This window comes from Mustela putorius, unplaced genomic scaffold (genome assembly GCF_011764305.1).
Source record: "Mustela putorius furo isolate JIRA1106 unplaced genomic scaffold, ASM1176430v1.1 tig00003896_pilon_pilon_pilon, whole genome shotgun sequence".
NCBI classification, from domain to species: Eukaryota; Metazoa; Chordata; class Mammalia; order Carnivora; family Mustelidae; genus Mustela; species Mustela putorius.
The window spans coordinates 11,070,219-11,089,485 of NW_025422045.1; the positions used below are offsets into that span (position 1 = coordinate 11,070,219).

The 19,267-nt window shown below is 41.5% G+C and overlaps 1 protein-coding gene across 10 annotated transcripts in view; it reads left to right on the forward strand.

The window, feature by feature from the left end:
* MAP2K5 (mitogen-activated protein kinase kinase 5) overlaps positions 1–19,267 on the forward strand; it is a 261,852-nt gene that overhangs the window by 181,141 nt on the left and 61,444 nt on the right. For 6 of the 10 annotated variants that reach the window (XM_013059472.2, XM_013059471.2, XM_045067481.1 and 3 more), the window contains 2 exons: positions 15,140–15,166; positions 15,478–15,510. In XM_013059472.2, coding sequence (XP_012914926.1) covers positions 15,140–15,166; positions 15,478–15,510 — 60 coding nt within the window. Of the gene's footprint in view, positions 1–15,139; positions 15,167–15,477; positions 15,511–17,429; positions 17,565–19,267 lie in introns of all 10 variants that reach the window. The other 4 variants (XM_045067483.1, XM_045067480.1, XM_045067479.1 and 1 more) reach the window with 2 other exon arrangements.

Sequence of the window (19,267 nt, forward strand, 5' to 3'; positions counted from 1 at the left end):
GAAGTTAATGGAGTTTTTTATGGTTCACTCTGAAATCCTTGAAGACATCAGACTTGATCTGATGTTTATACAACCGCCAGCGGAATTTTTTCGTTTGATTGATGGCAAGCTTGATGTTATTCCAAACGGCTTTTTAAGCTGTTTTTAAGAATTATTTGAATAAAATGCAAGCAAGATATTGTTGTAACGATCAAGATTATCTGTTAAAAATCTGCTTCAAATAAAGAAGATGATAAGTAGTGAAAAGGATCAAAAACATAAGAGATATAGTGAATGGCGACGTTATTTGTTAAAAATACATAAGAATGGCATTCAGATAAATTATTGCAATATGTAGAGATCATTTTTCTTGAAAAGAACATACCATCATCTGGCCAAATAGAATAATTAAGGCTAAGGTAGAAGGAAAGTCCGGATCTTTGGGATTAAAAACCTTTGCTACCAATTGGCTAATTCTCATTTATTCTGCTAGCTTTTGCCACCAAATGTACGAAATAGAGATCTGCTGATCTTAACTGAAGGAGACAAGGTCTGTCAGGCCTGTTAGCTGAACAAAATGATGACGTATTACTTGTCTCAATAAAGAGGCATTCTTAAATCCCAATACAAGTTCAACGTAAGTGGATAATAGAAGATTTTAAAAGTGAAAGACATGCATTCTTAATAGTATAATGACTGGCCTTTTTCCTAAGATAGTACAGAAATGAAATACCCTGCTTTTAAAAGCAGGATACCCCGGTCGTTTGTGGGTAAAAGGAATGTGTGTTGGTTCCCTGCGCATCATCTATCAAAGTATGAGGGAAGCTGTAGGTGGCGTTTGCTCAGAACCCCCCTGCTACTAACCAAGGAAATATGTTTTGCAAATGCTTTTTGATTACTAATACCATTTGTTTGATATGGGGGCTTTGCCTTGCTTCAGCAGATTCTTGCTTTGCTGTGATTGCTGCTGCTGAAACTTAGGTCAAAAAGCTACTTATCTGAGCACTTTCATTTAAAACAGATTAATTTATTTGCTGTATCTGAAAGTTTGCTAAATAATTGGGTGGGTTTAATTGAACTTACTGCTTTCTGATCCTTATATTAACATGATCTAAGGTCTTTTTTATTATATACAATCCATATTATTGACCAAATTTGCCCCGTTTTCATTTAAATGTAAGCAGCTTGTCAAGGAGAAAATATTTTGTTTAACTTGTCTTGGAAACCTGCTATTTTAATGTGCTGTTGTTGTTGTTGTTTTCAATTGACAGACTGTCTTTTAAACATTCATTTATTCTGTAGTAATAAATTGTATTCTAGATAGAGCATTTGTCTCATAATGGAGTACAAAGCGTATGTTCTTAAAACTATTTTAAAATATTAAACACTTTTCAAAAGCTAGTGCTGAAATTCCAGGGGGTTTTTGTTTTTTGTTTTTTGGGTTTTTTTAATATAATTTGAGCTCATTTTTTTAAAAGATTTTTTAAATTTATTTGAAAGAGAGAGAGAGAGAGATCACAAGTAGGCAGAGCAGCAGACAGAGGAGGGGGGGTGGGCTCCCAGCCAACAGAGAGCCTGATGCAGGGTTTGATCCCAGGATCATGAGATCATGACCTGAGCCAAAGGCAGAGGCTTAACCCACTAAGCCACCCAGGCACCCCAAAATTCTAGTTTTTATACTTAATTTTGTTCATGTTTAAAAGCCTTTGACTATGCTTCTGATTTTGATAATTTAATATTATTTTATATTCAATGTTGAATTGAATGTTTAATTTATTTTTATTCTCATTATTTAGGATATAGACATTTAAAGTATACTAATATTTAGAGGTGCCTGTGTAGCTCAGTCGGTTGGGTGTCCTGACTCTTGATTTCAGTTCATGTCTCTATCTCAGAGTAATGAGTTCAAGCCCCATGAAAACAATAAATAAATAAAGGAAGGAAGAAAGTATAGTAATGTTTAAAGTCATACAAAGTGAGCCAAAGCATCTGCCTTTGGCTCAGGTCATGATCCCAGGGTCCTGGGATCGAGCCCCACATCGGACATCTGCTCAGTGAGGAGTCTGCTCTTCCCTCTGCCTCTGCCTCTCCCACTGCTTATTCTCACTCCAAATGAATAAATAAAATCTTTTAAAAAAAAAATAAGATTTCATGTTCCATAAAAGGCAGAGGTGAGGGGCGCCTGAGTGGCTCAGTCAGTTCAGTATCCAACTCTTGCTTTCAGCTCAGCCCCATGTGGGGCTCATTGCTGGGTGTGGAGCCTGCTTAAGATTCTCTCTCTCTCTCCCCCTCTCTGTCTGCCCCTGCCCCCCACCCCCATTCTCTCTCTCTCCCTCTCTTTTAAAAAAAAAAAAAAAAGAAAGGCGGAGGTAAAATTTAAGTGGTAGGAAGATGTTCACTTATATACATTTGCTTCTTCCCAGGAATCATGTAACTCATTATCTATCTTATGCTTATCAAGAGATTTCTTGTTACTTGCCTATTGCAGATGTAGGAAGTGGGTTCCCAGTATGTCTCTAAAATAGAACAAAAATGGAGTAAAAGGAATGCCCAAAATATGGGTAGCTTAGAAACATGACATTTTTCACTAAGGATAAATTACTTGTTAATTTGAGGTATATGCAGTTAGCCAGCTAAGCTAATGAACCCTGTCTTTTTTTTTTATGGGTTTTATTTATTTATTTGACAGACAGAGATCCCAGGTAGGCAGAGAGGCAGGCAGAGAGAGGGAGAAGCAGGCTCCCTGCTGAGCAGAGAGCCTGATGGGGGGCTCGATCCCAGGACCCCGGGATCACAACCTGAGCCGTAAGCAGAGGCTTTAACCCACTGAGCCACCCAGGCGCCCCCACCCTGTCTTTTTAAAAACCCTAACCCCATGTTGGTTTGATTTTATGGCAACTCCTAAATTATTGTATGACGTACATCTCAGTTCACTTCGACACACATTTGTCATCACAGGGACTGTGCCCTGGCACTGAGCACTGGAAGTACAAACATGAAACAGATGTGGTCCCTGCCCTCGAAGAGGCTAGTCTAGTGGAGAGATAAGTACAAAACAAACACATGGCACTTGATGCAAAAGGCACCCTACGGGAGGTGGTACACTCTGGCGTCAAGAGGAAGAGGTCAGCTCACTTTTGGAAGCTGTGAAGGTTTCACAGAGTGGACAATGCCTCAGTGGAGGCTCCTAGGCTAAAAGGATGGGGACGAACCTTCCAGGCGTTCCAGTCAAAAGGAGACTCATCTGGTAAAAGAAAAAGATCTGAAGCAGTATGTTGTATGAAGTAGCCTTCCAGGACTTAAATTCAGTAGGGAACCACTACTACTACTGTTCTTTTCGTCTCCCTCCCATTTGAAGAATTTCCCTAGGTGACTTTTAAAGGAGCACCGGGAGGGAAAGGTAGAAATGAGAGGGCAGAGGGGTAGAGGAGAGGAGTGGTGTGTCAGGATGGAGATCGTGCAGAGACCAGGTAATGAAATCGGGGTTGAGAATTTCGTGTATCCCTTTGAGATGACTGGGAGCCAGTCTGAGGCTGGAAATCATTACATTTTAAGATCTCTGCCCCCAAGGTCAGCTGGCATATGCCTCTGAGGAACTTGGCACATCACAGGACATTTTCTAGACTGCTGGGGTAGGGAGTTGTCATGCTCAGATGAGCTAATGCCTACAAGGACACTTTGAAAAATATAAGAGGGTAAACAAGAGCAAGGTAATATTAGTATTAGTTATATTTCCAGGAAGTACTTTAGGGATTTACCTATGTAACTCTGAAAATATATGACCATGTCTCATGTCTCACACCAGATAGGACTAAAATGAATTACTTCTCTGATCCCACAAGAGCCTTCCTTTACAGTCTTTCTTTTTCGACTTACAATTTATCATTCACAATCACAAACATAATATATAGAATTATATACAGAAACTAGTCATTTTTAGTTCAGTAACTGGGGACCATGACTCTTTTGTGACTTTTAAATAATCGGCTTTGCCCAGAAATAGAACTGAACTTTGAAGTCATGAATTTGGCGCCCAATCTGACTTCCAGGTGGCCACTTTGCCATCTTCTCTCCCCAGTGGGGCTCTGTGGTCTGGGAGCCCTTCCACTGTATCCCTTTTGGTTTTCATGGGTGCTGTCTGCTTCTTCATGGGATCTGAGAATTTCAGAATGTGACAAGATCTTACACTGATCTCCTTCAACTCTTCTATTTTATAGAGGAGGAAATGGGATTCCAATAGCCATCCGGTGACTCACTCATGATGACCAAGTGGTCAGCAACGGGGCCAGATTGGTTCCCACCCTAGAAGGTTGGTGTGGGGAGAAAGGTACCCAGAGGCTTTGATCCCAAATGGCCATTTTTATTTGGCACAACCGTCCACTCGAGTACTGCCTCCAGCTGGTGTGTGCAGAGTTGGAAGTTACTGTCCCAGCGTGCTCCCTGTCTGCCAGAGAGTTGCTGGTGGTACAGGGCCCTGGGGGGACGTGGTCCTCAAAGGTAGCAGCAACAAGGACATCAGTTCTGACCGTACTCCAGTGTTTTACTTACCACTTTTTTCAGTATAGAAAACTTGGGTAGATTTGGGACTCTAAGTTAAAAAGGGGGCAGACCCGCCCTAGTTTTGTTTGAGCACAGATTACTTTTCAGATGTTTAACAGTTCTGGATTAATGCTTGGGGGGCTTGGGAATTCTTCCTCAGTAAAGTGCCACCGATGCTAAGAACCCAGCCCTCTTTAGTGCCAATCAAATGGACAAGCTAAGTTCATTGAAAACTCCATGGGTTGCCTAAAAGGAGCAAAGAGCTGATTTCATTTAGGGCTAAAGATTGCTCGGGACACACCAGGTGGAAAGAGGGTCCCCAGGATTGCCGGGAGCTAGGAAAGGAGGCAGTTATCTGGCTATACACATGGTCAGGGTGTCAGCTCCAAGGAATTGTGGGAAACTGAGGCAGCCAGTCAGAACTGAGTGTGGACTCACTCTGCCAAAGCCTGTAGGTGGTGAGCGCCATGGGGAGGGGGAAAGGAAAGCTTGAGTATAGAATGGTCTCATGAGGAAAGGAGGCCAGAGGAGGGAAGAAGACCAAAGAGGGTCATGAAGCTTGTCTTGCTTTCTGTTCAGAAACAGGTTGCAAAGAGCACTCTTCTGGGCATGAGGAGAGCGTGACTGTAGTCCTGGTTCTAGTTTGGTAAAATATAGGAAACAAGAGAAAGTTGGCAGCTAAAGGCCTTCCTCCAGCCCATGCCCTTTGGACGGCCCATTGCCACCCTAGCCAGGCAGCCACCAACGCTACTGACTCAGGGCAGAGAGGACCAGGAGGTGACAAGTGACACACCCGGCAGGTGACAAGTTGAATCATTGTCAGAATATGGTTTACTCCCCCTCCCCCTGGCAAACACACACAATAGATCTCAGTTTTCTCATCTGGAAAAGGATAGAGGTATGCTAGGTCAGTGAGTGCAGAATGATGGGAAAACAGGACATGAAGTCAGTGGTAAGTCACCCCTGGACACATACACACATGCTTGCACACACAAACACCAGGACAGTTCTGATTTGCTCTCTTAGTTTTGGTTAACGTGTCTAAGTAATATCTTACATGAACTTTGGTAAACAGAGTCTGAAAAATGCTGGCCTAGATCCTTCCGCGGTCCCCTTTCATCTGGTATGAATAGCCTCCTCTTTCCCATACCTCCAGCTACCTTTCTCATCACCATCTCCCCAAAGACGCTCTTGGACTCTACTGAACCAGATTTTACTTACATCAAAGCATGAAAGGTGTGTCCTACAATTCTGAAACACAAATCAAACTGTGTTCAGTTCCTTCTTGATCCATAGCTGCTTTCCTTTAAGTCCTGTTTTGAATCTCATCCACAATCAAACCAGTAAGACACATGTTAAGTAACATGGTTACATGTGACTAGATTTCAAGATTCTTTCCTTCCCGTTCCTCTACGAAACAGGTACTGGCCACAGTTGCAGCTCATCTCAAAATCTCAGCAGGCCAAACGATGTTGTCAAATACATCAGGGCAAAAAAAATTAAAAAAAAAACAATGATATGTAGAGTCAGCCCACAAAGAAAGAATTCCTTAAAATGCCTGAAAACATCCCTTTCTGGGGGGACACTGTCCCCCTTGAATCTAACCTTGAATCTAACAAGTTGTATTTTATCCAAATACTGAGTGGCATTTAAAGGAGAATGCAAGCTCTGTGCTCAAGTCTTAGCTCTGACCCTGATTTTCAGGGACCTTAAATAAGTCCCTCATTTTTGTGGACCAGCAATTGTGGCTTATCCATCTTTTAGGTCCTAAACTCCAGTACAGTGCCTGGCAGAGAGTGAGTAAATGAATCAATGAGTTAGTGATTTAGTCTGACTTGACTTTTTTACATGTTGGCAAAGCAGACATTAGAAGGAAAAAGAATCAATATACATTTTTAGGCTTTACGTTAATAATTTTGTCCCCTTTTCTTTTGTGTCCATATTTCCACCCTGTCCTGCCAGCATTAATATCTGAAGGATAAAAGCTTCCAAAAAGTTGTCTTAAGATACTTTAGGGTTCTTACGTAAGACAAGACATGGATTGGTACTGTCAGGAGGGTAGATCCGGAATAAGAGATAGAAGGGACAGTGCAAAGACATAAGCTCCCCATGACTGCATGTGTCCAGGCAAAAGCCCCGTCCACCAGGAGTGTCATGAAGAAGAGATTCAGGGATCAGATCGAGGTGGGTAGACAAAAAAATTAAGATTCTTCTAGGCCCCAAGAGTCTATGATTCAGCTTAGTGTTGGACAGGCCTCTCCTGAGCCAAACAAACAAAAGGCTGATGTTGTATTTCCTATCTGTTGCAAGGGAGAGGCAACAGGTGGAAAATAGACTTGTCTAGATTCTGCATTGGTTTAATCATGTAATCATTTTGCCTCCTGAATACCCTATCAGTAGGAAACATATAAGAAATAGAAGAGTATAGGAAAGAAGTAATTCTTTCTCAGTTCAGGATTTGTAAACTTCCGTGTTTCCCTTCATTGAGCCAGCCATGTGATATGGCTATCAAAAATGTGAACGGACTTAGAGTCTCCAGGAGTTTCCTCTGCTGAATGGTGTAGAATGTCCAGCACAAGGTGACCGAGCCAGTCAGTGTGAGGTCTGTGCAGGCGTGGGTATTCTGCTTTGTGAGGAACACATGCCCACGACACAACATTCTAAGAAAGGCTGTCACAGTGGTGGAGAATGTGAAACCCTGCCTGGCTACCCCAGGCAGCTTTCCAGTTCAGGTCATGGAAAACTCAACTTAAGTTGCCTCAGCCGCAAGGGGACTTGATTGAACTGCATGGCCCAAAATAAGCATTGCTGGGTTTCAGTAGAACTTGATCCAACAAGTCACTTTTGGTTCTGCTCTTGGTGGGCTTCTTCCTTCACAGACCAAGACCGGTTCTTGGAGCTCCAGGACGATGTGCTCCCCGATGAGAAGGAAGAGCAGGTCTCTCTCTGCCCTAGGCTTCAGTTTGACTGGGTCAGTTTAGCTCCCCAAGCCCAGGGGATTTGGATGATGCTGACTCATTTAAGCCTGAATCACATGCCCCACCATAAAGCTGGTGATGAAGTAGCTGGGGCGGGGGGGAGCACATGGGCGATTTAAGGGCAGGGAGATGTCATTAGAGTATCATTATTAATAGAAGGGGAAAGAATAGAGGGCATACCAGTCAGAGCATATGATCCCAGGAAGAAAACAGGATGTTCATTCAGGAGAGAAAACATGGTGGAGAAACAACCGTCTTCAAATATGTGAACTGCCATCACTAGACATAATCACTATAGTGTTGGACCATGGGCATATCTCCTAGGAGGACATATTTGAACTCAAAATCAGAAAGGACCTTCTAACAATTGAAGCCACCCAGGATAGAATCATTGGAATCCCATCTCTGGAAGTTTTCTAGCAAAGACAGGATGCCTGCCTGTCAGGAAGAGCATAAAGTGAATTTCCACACGGAGCAAGGGGTCAGACCAGGTGACCTCTAACATTGTTCTGGATTCTATGGCATGTGAGGGATTGAAGCTAACAGAGATACAGACTAAATGAGAGCTCCAGAAAAAAACCTTTGAGATATTTTGACACCTTAAAAATCTTTTGCTATAGCAGATTTATTTGACCATAAAGAATGGAATGGTCAGCAGGACTTTCTCAAAAAAACCACATCTCCTCCCACTGCTGCACCCGCCCCCCCCCCCCACATACACACATAACTGATGTTCCAAGCTAGATTCTGAAATAAGATCACCCTTTATTGGAACAAAGCAAAAAGAAAAGTTTGATACAGCAAATGTATCTTCTTTGAAAGGAAAAATCTTCTAAACCTTATCTGAAAGGAAAGTGCTTAATGGATGTCTTGGCCAGGCCTTGTACCATTAGGGAGAGGGTTAATTTTATAATTCACATTGATCATTTTAAATTGTGTTTCTGAGCCCCTGCTTTTCTCACGAAATTCAGGTCTAAATATTAAAATTTACATTCACCCAGAGGATGATTTACTAGGGTTCCTGTACACCTACATGGAGTCGGACATGAGCTGTGTCAGTTTTAAATACATGAAGGATAAGAGTGTAGACTGGCAGTCGGGTCCTTTCTTTCCTGCTCACGGACTGGCAGACCCAACAAATGAATAATGTTACAGTGTACCTTGATGCTCCAGCTGCTGTGTCTTGTGTGAAAATGCATTGTCCTTGATACTCGGGAAGCGGTAAGAGCCAAGTGATCTAATTTATGGCTGTGATGATTTTCTGTCTGGTCCCATCTGAGCTGAGCCCTCCTCTAGGCATCTTAGAGCCTTTCTGTCCCACCCAGATGTTTGTGAAATTCAAAGATACCTAGTTTTTGACAGAGATCACAAGCAGGCAGAGAGAGGAGGAAGCAGGCTCCCCATTGAGCAGAGAGCCCAATGCAAGACTCGATCCTAGGACCCTGGGATCGTGACCTGAGCTGAAAGCAGAGGCTTTAACCCACTGAGCCACCCAGGCACCCTGGTTTTAGCTTTTAAAAACTGATCATTCCCGAAGGCAGCAGAGAGAAGGTGCCATGAGTAGCTCCTTGCTAAATCTTCTTGACACTTATTTTAAGTCCTTAATTGTTTAAGTTTCATGACTTACTATTTTGCTTCTGTTTTGTTCTGTATAAGGTATGCTAATAGACTACAGGCATGACAAGAACTTGAACAACAACAGAGTCTGATAAACAGGAGAGCTATGATGGCACGAGTAAATTATACTTGTTCACTTTATATTATTAGTAATTATATATTATTCATTTATTTTGTCTCATCCTGTATTCAATATCTAAAAATATCAGTTCATCAGAATTCCCATTTATGGTTCACTAGGATACATGTTGTTCTACTTTTTTTTTTTTTTAAACAGTCCTTTGTTTAGGAAATCTTACAGTAAGTTAGTGGTACTAAGCAATGTGTGTCTAGCTTGTGGTCAGGTGGAAATAATTTTTATTTTCTCTTGTTGAAGCCTTTTTGAGATTTGAGCACTTTGGTTTTGCAAGCTGTAACAGATTAGAGGTGTTGTGTCCCTCAGTTTTAGCACCCAACACTGGGCCAGATAAAATTAGATTGAATGCCATTACCAGCTGCTGAGGCCATGGGGGTCTGACTGGGCATTCCAGGGGTCTTTCTGACTTTCATTTATGCATTTCCTCTACACGAGGCAGCCTCCTGAGTCAGCAGTCAGGTCCAGGCCAGGCTGTTTATCTATGACCTTGGACGCTGCATCCTTTTAACCTCAGTTTCCCTAATAGCAAAATGAATAGATGGTAGTAGACCATCTCTGAAGCTAGTTTCATTAAGAAGAAAAGTTGTAGGTCATTATTCTTCATTTATAATGTAAGTATCCGTTTACCCTAATCCTGGTTTATATTAGGCACGGTTAAGCTTAATGCACCTGATTTAAAGAGACAGTCTGCAGAATAGCTACGGTTGCTAAAACATGAGGTGTGGAACAAAAATAGAATTGAACATTGAAGGCCGGAGTGTGGCACCGTTCACTCCGCGCACACACACACCCCTGGTATCCTTTACAAATGCCACCCATATCATTTAATTTCGTATTTCCTTTTTCTGCTTAAGAGAAAATGACACAAGCCTGAAAAGCAGTAAATATGTAAAGAGAAAATTTGTCAACTGATATTGGAAGATCTGACCTCAGTCACACATAAATCTCTCCGACAAGGGCTGCAGGGCAAGCCATAATTTTAGAGAGTAAAAGAGAAGATGAAAGCTCCTAGCCGGTGTCTTCTTGAAGTTACATAGGTGGATCATTTTCGTTTTCTGACTGTGCTTCTGTGCATAATGTCAAAGGGAAAGGGCTGGTGGCCAAATCAGCTTTTCCTCTGGGTGTAGAAAGCGCCTCTGCAGAGATGGGAAGTGGGCGTCCGGCTCCCAGAGTCGCTGTTTTTCCCATAGAGTCATGGACTACAAAGTTGAGGCCCCATAAGCAAACTTATGCATTGGCACTTTCCACTCTAGGATCATCTCCCAAAGTCATTTTTTGTGTCACAGGAGCTTTTGAAATTGCCAACTGTATGGTCCTTGCAAAGAAATAAATGATAAGTGTTACTGGGTGCCTGGGTGGCTCAGTGGGTTAAAGCCTCTGCCTTTGGCTAAGGTCATGATCCTGGGGTCCTGGGATCAAGCCCCACATCGGGCTTTCTGCTCTGCGGGGAGCCTGCTTCCTCCTCTCTCTCTCTGCCTGCCTCTCTGCCTACTTGTGATCTCTGTCTGTCAAATAAATAAATAAAATCTTAAAAAAAAAAAAAAGATAAGTGTTACTGCAGGAACACCCCATAATTGACACCCAGACCTGCCTGTTACGAAGTCAGTCCTCGTTTAAAAACACAAGGATCTGTCTTATATCAGACTGAGGCTTAGCTATCCCTGCTTAGTGTGACTTAAAGTCTTATAGCTAAAGAAGGAAAAAAAAAAAAAAAAAGCAAGGCTGTGCCCAGAAGACGGAAGAGATTTATCTAATTAGTTTACCAAACGCTACTGGTTCTGGAGACTGATTAGCAAAGTGTAATGACCGGAGCAATGATTGTTCTGTTCATTATCCCAGAGTACTGGTTACACATAGGAAACTCAACACCAGCAAAGTGGGCAGGCAGGACTCTGGACTTGGACGAGTTAGTTATAAACGGCATTTCATATGTTGTGGGGTACAGGCAGTTCATCAGCCCTAACAATATTACTGTGTTCCTCTGAACTCCGCTCTCACAGCAAAGCATTTGGAAGGCAGACCTAGAATAAAGAGAGGCATTCACAGAGCTAACATTTTATGTCGAGTACCCTTAGCACCACTTGTAATGTGCTATAAAACGCAGGGCTTCCCTCTTCCATGAACTGTGTGCCAAAGCAGAGGCAGTGACTAGAGGTCGACTTCTTTGTGGTCTGTTTTATGGGTACTGCACCCGTACAGCAGTGTGATCTTGAAAAAGGTAAACAACAAAGAGATTAGCAGTGAAAAATATGCCTAATATAAATACAGTCGCATCCATGGCAGTTCAGAATTTGAAAAATACAACTGTGGCCTTAAATTTTCTGGTGGAATTAAACAGAGGAACAGAATATAACCTTTAAGGCAATATATCTGAGATGGAGAAAGGAAAGAATATATCTAACTGTATGGTCTGTGTGGCATTCATATAAAGAAAAGTGCAGTAGCTTTATTTAATTGAGAAAATGAATCAATTACAATGATGTTGCATCATGAAGTTCTTGTGAAATAGAAGATATAAGTCACCGCGTTGTGTAACAGTGTTAAAAAGTAATTGAGTATCTTGAGCATTTTGAATCAATTTCAGGTACTAGCACTGCTACCTTAATACAAAATTTATGAAGATGATTTCATATAATATGTAGCTATCAAAGCCGTGTAATAAAACCTGGTAACAACATCTCTCTTTAAGAACCTGAGAAACACAGTATTGTTATAAGATCATAAAAAAGACTTTGGTATTGCTATTGCTCTCTTTCTCATAGTAAAGAGAAAGCATTAAAATAGTAAAATTTTAAGTCATCTTAAACCATGTCTTCTTTAACCCACAGAACTGGGCAAAGTGGAGACTCTGAGAGCTTAGTTCATGAGGAAGTGTTTTGCCCTGAACTCATTTCAGATAACTTATGTGTTGCTGGGAACGATGTTGTACCATTTATTCCTGAATTTATTTTGAAACATCTCACTTAGAATGTTTGCTGCATGGTTTTCCTCAGAGAATGTTGTAATCCCCCTGACTGTTAGAAATTTGTGAAAAACAGTCTCTTTGCCAGAAATGGATTTCTGATTCTTTGTTTGTTACAAGTACCTCCCCTATTGAAGTCGATCGATCTTAGGAAGAATGGAGGGGTGGGGCAAGAGTACCGTGTGTACCTGGAAAAGATAAAATCAGACACCAAAGAGATCCCCTGTCGTAGGAGAAGTGACCTGGGCCTTTCAAGATTTCTGAAAGGTGATGTGGCTTGTTACCAAAGTCCTTAACCACACCGGGGTGGTAGTTAACCCATCTTCCTTTTTAAAGGAAGAGCATTATGCAGAAAGTACTCATGGACTAGAGGAAGGAGCAGTAATTCAGCATAGCATTCAATGGGAACTATTCAAGAAGAAGCCAAGTCAGCAGCCAAGAACCACCAGTCACTGGGGCACAGCGGTTTCAGGGAGTGGTGGCCAGGGAGAGCGGGGATGAGTAGGCCCTGTGTTCAGTTGGGATAATGCAGGGAAAAGTGCTTTTTAAAACACTCAAGCACTAGGTGAAGGGTCTGCTGATAAGCCATATGGAGGCAAAAAATAAAATAAAATAAAGAAGAAAAAACACAAAAACATAGTTTCTGCCCTTGGGAAGCTTGCAGTCTAGTTCAGAGGAACCTGCCAAAAATTGATGATTTATCAACTTTACCACACCAAGTATAAATACATTCAAATCCAGTTGTTTTTATTTATTTTTTATTTTTTTAAGATTTTATTTATTATTTGACAGAGAGAGATCACAAGTAGGCAGAGAGGCAGGCAGAGAGAGAGGAGGAAGCAGGCTCCCTGCCAAGCAGAGAGCCCAATGTGGGACTCAATCCCAGGACCTTGAGATCATGACCGGAGCCAAAGGCAGAGGCCCAACCCACTGAGCCACCCGGGTGCCCCATAAATCCAGTTGTTTTTAAATAATGCTGTGACTGTCGACAGATACTATACAGACGCTGGAAAGAAAGGAGCATAGGAGAAGCCCTGGCATCACTGTCCCTGCAGCCTTGGGCCTGCCCCAACCTCCAAGAGGCCAGTCTTCCCAGCAGAAGATAGAAGTGATCATCCCTGGGGCACCTGGGTGGTTTATTGGGTTAAGCGACCAACTCATTTTGGCTCAGGTCCTGATCTCAGGGCGGTGAGATTGAGCCCCTGCTTAGGGCTCCATGTTCAATGAGGAGTCTGCTTGAGATTGCTCTCCCTTTCCCTCTCCCTCCTCTCTGCTCCTCTCTCTGAAATAAATAAATAAAATCTTAAAAAAAAAAAAGAAAGAAAGAAATGATCATTCCTGCCAACCTCATGGTGGTTGTGCAGATCAAATATACGTGGAAGAACTTTTTATTTTTTTATTTCTTTTTTTTTTTTTAAGATTTCATTTATTTATTTGCAAGAGGGAGTGAGCACAAGAGAGAGAGGGAGAGCCGAACTCCCCATTGAGTGCAAAGCCTGACGCAGGACTGGATACCAGGACCCCAAGATCATGACCCCAGCCAAAGCCAGATGACCAACGGGCTGAGTCAACCAGGGGCCCCGTGGAATAACTTTTTAAGACACCATTAAAATTTTTTTAATTTAAAAAATACAGTTGACTCCTGAACAACATGGGTTTGAACTGCATGGGTCTACTTATATGCAGATTTGGGGGATAAATACAGTGCATAACTATAAATGTATTTTCTCTTATGATTTTCTTAATAGTGCTCTCTTTTCTCTAGATTACTCTATTATAAGAATACAGCATGTACTACATATAACATGTAAAATATGTGCTACTCGATCGTTTATGGTATCTATAACACTTGTGGTCAATGGGCGGCTATTAGTCTCTGGGGAGTCAAAAGTTACATATGGATTTTGAACTGCACAGGTGTTGGCATCCCTAACCTGCATAATTCATTGATCAACTGTCCAATTACCACATTCCCTATATTTTACTAGCTGGTTGGGGCTGTTATCTCAGCAAACAACTGACCTGTCAATACCATACTTGGTTTCTGAAATTTTCCTTTTTTGGAAATTTAGTACCTGGGATTCCATTTTCATGAGTTTGTGATATCTGCAGTCATTTGTGGCAGGGGTGGGGGGTGGGGGGCTTGAGGTGTTTAGTACTTCAGTTACTAACTGGATGTGTTATTAATTTGGTGTCACGTTTTAATAACTTCCTAAGAGATATGGCTTATCCGAGTTCGATGTGTGAGCAGCCCGCCTTCACAATGTTCATTAGGAGTAGGCATTCACTTGTCTCTGCTTTTTATTCCCTGGGAAACAGTGTAAGACTTGCATGAATTTGATTTTCCCAGAGAGCATTGCTTCCCAGGAGACAGGCTAAAGGAACTTTGGAAAAGGTGGAATCTTCACCCCACTCTGGAGTTAAAGACAAATACTTCAACCACATAATTAAAGTTTTCTTCACAAAATAGGGGATTGTGAGCAGACACTGGCAGGAATCCAAAATTCTAATTTCTGACTATGATTTAATTTCAATTTTAAATAAATCGGTTTTTAATTTAAAAAGAGTGAGCTTCATAACATTAGCAATGATTGCAACATTAAGCCCAGTGTTCACAATCTAGCAATATAAAACATTATTTATATCTGAATCGTAAACAGCCTTTTGAAATGGATTATGGTTTTTCTCCCTATTCTAATACAACCTGGAGGGTACTAAAAAGTGTTGTGTGAAATTAACATTCTGCTGACTTTCGCCTATAAATGAGAAGCGAGCTATTAACATTTGTGTATTTTCATTATGTAAATTGTGTTAACACATGCCCACAAATTGCCACCAGCAATGCAATAATTTTCTCTCAGTGATCATAATGTGTCCAAGTGAGTCATTTTGATTATGACATGCTAATTACATATTGCCTTTTTTCAGATTCAGAAAAACCAGGGATCTTTAATGGTAAGCTTTATGAGTTCAGAAAAAAATTCACTTTTCTTTTTCCTGATGGCTGCTTCCTTTGCATGCTTGAATGCCTTGTTTTAAACTTAGCAAATTGCATTTTGAAGGAAATGCAAACCTTTAACTGCCTGTATTAGATTAGGTACCATTAGAAATAATAGAACATCCTGAGCATCAATGTTTTTATAAGAGTTTGCTGTTGTTGATTAATCTTGCTATATTTTATTGCATTAATGATTTTTTCTTTCCACTCCACTGTAAAGATATTGCATTGAGGCTAATACTTTTTCCTTTCTTCTTTCCCATTGCAGCCTCTCCAGCTTCTGCAGTGCATTGTTGATGAGGTGAGGCATCGTCTTATGTGCTTTCACTCCTAAAGTCATTCCTAATGGTGTGGAAAGCTTATATTTTGTTTCCTAATGAAGCACAGTGCCCGACATCCTCGGAGCAAGTTGTGTTGTATGGCTCTGAGCTGTGTTACGTGGACTGGCCTTGTCCTGAATCCCACTCTTCGGATTCTGGCCCAGAGTCCCTGCCCAAACAGACTGTCCCACGGGCTGGTCCTCAGGGGTATTGGAAGCCCTAAAGACAAAACAGGATAATATTAATTCATCGTCTCCCTAGCCAGATGGGGATGGAGCCGGAAATTAAAGTGGTATCTTTTTTTTTTTTCCAGAGCAGATATTTAAAGTCATTCCAGTAGTCAAGGGTGAGAGTTGAACAGCAGACATAAGCTGGATAAAATTTGTCTTCCTTGCTTTATTTACCCAAAGCATAGCAGGGTGATAAAAATGTTCCAAAGCTCTAGGTCAGCAGTTCAGCTTTAATTTCCTAATTAGTCGTTTTCCCCGAGAATACATTCCTAACTTCTTGTGCTTTTAACAGGAATCCTCACATTTTAAGTCACCGGACCTCTGATAGTCCCATCCATTGAGCTTTGTGGTCCCTTTGCCTTTTTGGAATTAATCTCCGTGTGTCTCTTTCTCAGTCTACTCTTTCGACTCCTTATTCTGAATTTAAAGTCTGTTTTTCTGTAAATTAGCAGAACACCAGGCTTCCAGTGTATGAAGCTCTCAATGAAGAACCATTAATGTTTTTTTAAAACTGACTTTTTCTGGGCTTGGGCTTGCCTACCAGCAATGTTTATTTTTTAAACTTTAACTTTACAATATTTAAAACACTTGTAATGAAGGCGATAAATGATTCAGATAGGAAAGTTTAAAAGAAAAAACAAATCGTGATTCATAATTATTCCTCTCAATTAAACAATTAAACATCTGTATAACCAGTTATGAGATTTGGGAGAAAAAATAAAGATCCTCCTAGGAAAAAAACAAGCGCGCACAAATATCACAATAATAGTAAGAATGGGGCTCTAACATCCTTAATGGTTGAATCCGTCAGTCCATATATCCCCTGCAAGCCATAAACCATGTTAGTACAAAAATGAAGGCATCGTCCTGAAACAAATGGAGGTCCCATTATCTCAAATATCAGACAGGCCCCCTGGATCTAATAGCTCATCAATATCTTCTGTCATCTTAGATTCCAAAAGCATCCCATCCCCTCAGAACCCTCCCAATTAAACTGATTTTCCTCAGGTCCCCCTCCAGGGTTGCTTAGGGCCAGGCGCAGGGAAACTGGGCCTACCCGGTCAAATATGCAGCCTGCTGAGTTTTCTGGACTCTCCTATTCCTGTTCTGCCAGGCTCCTAAGTTATCAGAGCTTTCAAGTATAGATACTCCTCACCAGCAATACACATATTACTGGGGAGCTAATTTCAAGTTCTTCTGAATCAAATAGATATTTTCATTCCTTATTTAAAGCAGCAGTGATTACTGTTAAATTGAAAATCTTTTACTTGCTTGATTTGGGCAATATCCTGAGACTTTTGAAATTATCCCAAGGAGATGTTCTAAGGCGGGGAGGTGTGTGGGGAGGACAAAAGTGTGTAACTTCAACAGTATGTTTTTCTTTATAGCATTTCTTCCGCGTTTGAGAGAAAAATATCACTTAGACACCACTTCCCACGTATCCAAAAGACATATTAAAATACCTTCTTTATGGAAACTTGGGAAATGCACATTGCATTTACTAAAACAAACACAAATTGATCTTGGAACTGAACTGCTGTTCAGTGATGAGTATTAGGAAACAATTGACCAGATGACTTGCCTTCTGTAAAGGGCATAAGGGCTTCTAAGAAAGAAAGGATGGGGAGGGAGATGTTAATTACTGTGCTTGTCTGTCCCATATTTGTCAGGCTTCTCCTTGCTGTGGTACAGTGTTTTGCAAAGGGTGGTCTCAGGACTAATTGCATCAGATTCTTGGACCCAGATCACTGAATTAGACTTTCTAGGGATGGAGGCCAGGAATCTACATTTTACCAGCTTCCCAGGTAACTCTCTGCATATTCAGGTTTGAGAACCTCTTCTGTAATGTCTTCCAGGGATAATCTGCCCTTTTAGATCCCACAGGGCTATGAGTCATCTATCTTCATTTGTACCTGATTGTAGGGCTGCTTTTCCTGTACGAATATAACCAGCTAGGATGTGAGCCATGTTACTCCTTGGGTGTGGAACATGTCCCATCTTGAAATGAGTGTCCTGTGATAGTGTGTACTGTTTCTGTTAGAGAAAAGTCAGATGAAAAAGTACCACCCCGAAGGGAGCCTAGTTCAAACAAGATGGATATATTTAGAGTCACATACAAAATAGCTAAGTAAAACCCAGGGTAAACGTACTTCATTATTATGTAGATGCAGCTTGACCTCTTGCTTGGCCTGGTAAACGGTGAGAAAGTAATAAAACAAGTAATAAAACAAGGCCCAAAACATGGGCTAGAGGTGAAGGGGTGGAGTCAGGGCGGGAGTCATGAAGCAAAGCCAGAGCTAGCTACCAGATGTCCAATCAGGAGACACCAGAAGTTAAACACGAGTAAGAATCATGAACATGAAATTTGGACTGCAGATCAGGAACCAAAAGGATAGTCAAGGTAATAAGAGAATCAAGCTCCAATCAGAAATCCGGGCAATCCAGTTCGATTTCCGTAGGCAGAGTTCATCTGGCTCGGAGCTGGCTAGTGCAGGATACGGGTGATCTCTTAATGGTACTGTCAGTGCCTCAGACTTGCTTCTCTCAAAAGAACTTCTTATTTTAAAATTGCTATATACTCTGGCCCTCTCTGGGCCCTGAGAACCTGTGATTTGAAGTCCTGGATTAGTTGTTAAGAGGCAAGTGTCTGTGTATGGCATGATGCTGTAGCCTTCTGATATCTCTGGAGAATAAGATGGCCCCTGTGATCTAGATTTACCACTTGAAACTCTGACATCAGTGAGATTTTCATTTTAGGAAAGAAGTGTTTCCAAAACGTATCGCTCTTGGCAGCCTATTGACAGTGTGCAATGGGTATCATGTGATGACTCAAGTCCTTGTTAGTGACTGTGAACTACACTTTGATGTGAACTAAACTTGATAGTGAGCTAACATGGTAGAGAACTAAACTTTGATGTATCGATAACCTCTAGGACTATGAAACCGTGTGGGGCTTACCTGAATTTTACCAACCCTTTGCCTGTGTTTGACCTCAGCACTCAGAGATATGCTTGAGCCTCTTGACATGTATAAAGTCATTTGTTCCCAGGCTTACTACCCTTACATGGCTCTGCTTGGTGCTTTCCTGGGTTCTCTCTTGTGATTGTCTTTGGTTTCTTTGGTCACTCTTTGTCCTTGACAGTGACTGCCTGCTGCCCCAGTGATCTAATCATCTGTCTTCAGTCTTTGCTGTCCTGACAGTGACCCTAATAAAGCTAGCAGGTACCAAATGAAATCAGAAACCCAAATGGTATGTGTAAAGTCAAAGCTCATCTGAGAAGACAGACAGAGACTTGCCTCTCTTTAATAAAGTAAAATCAGTGGGCTTGTGTGCATTCATTTGGCAGATAGTTACCAAAAGTTCCCACTATTTGATAGCCCAAGTTGAGCAGACCATGGTGAGGACAGCCTCCAAGCCTTGAGAGAAACTGAGCTTCTAGGCAAGGTACCCAGGCCAACTGCAGACTAGGTGTGTAAGTGAAAGTAGAAAGGCAGAAGCGCTGTCCCA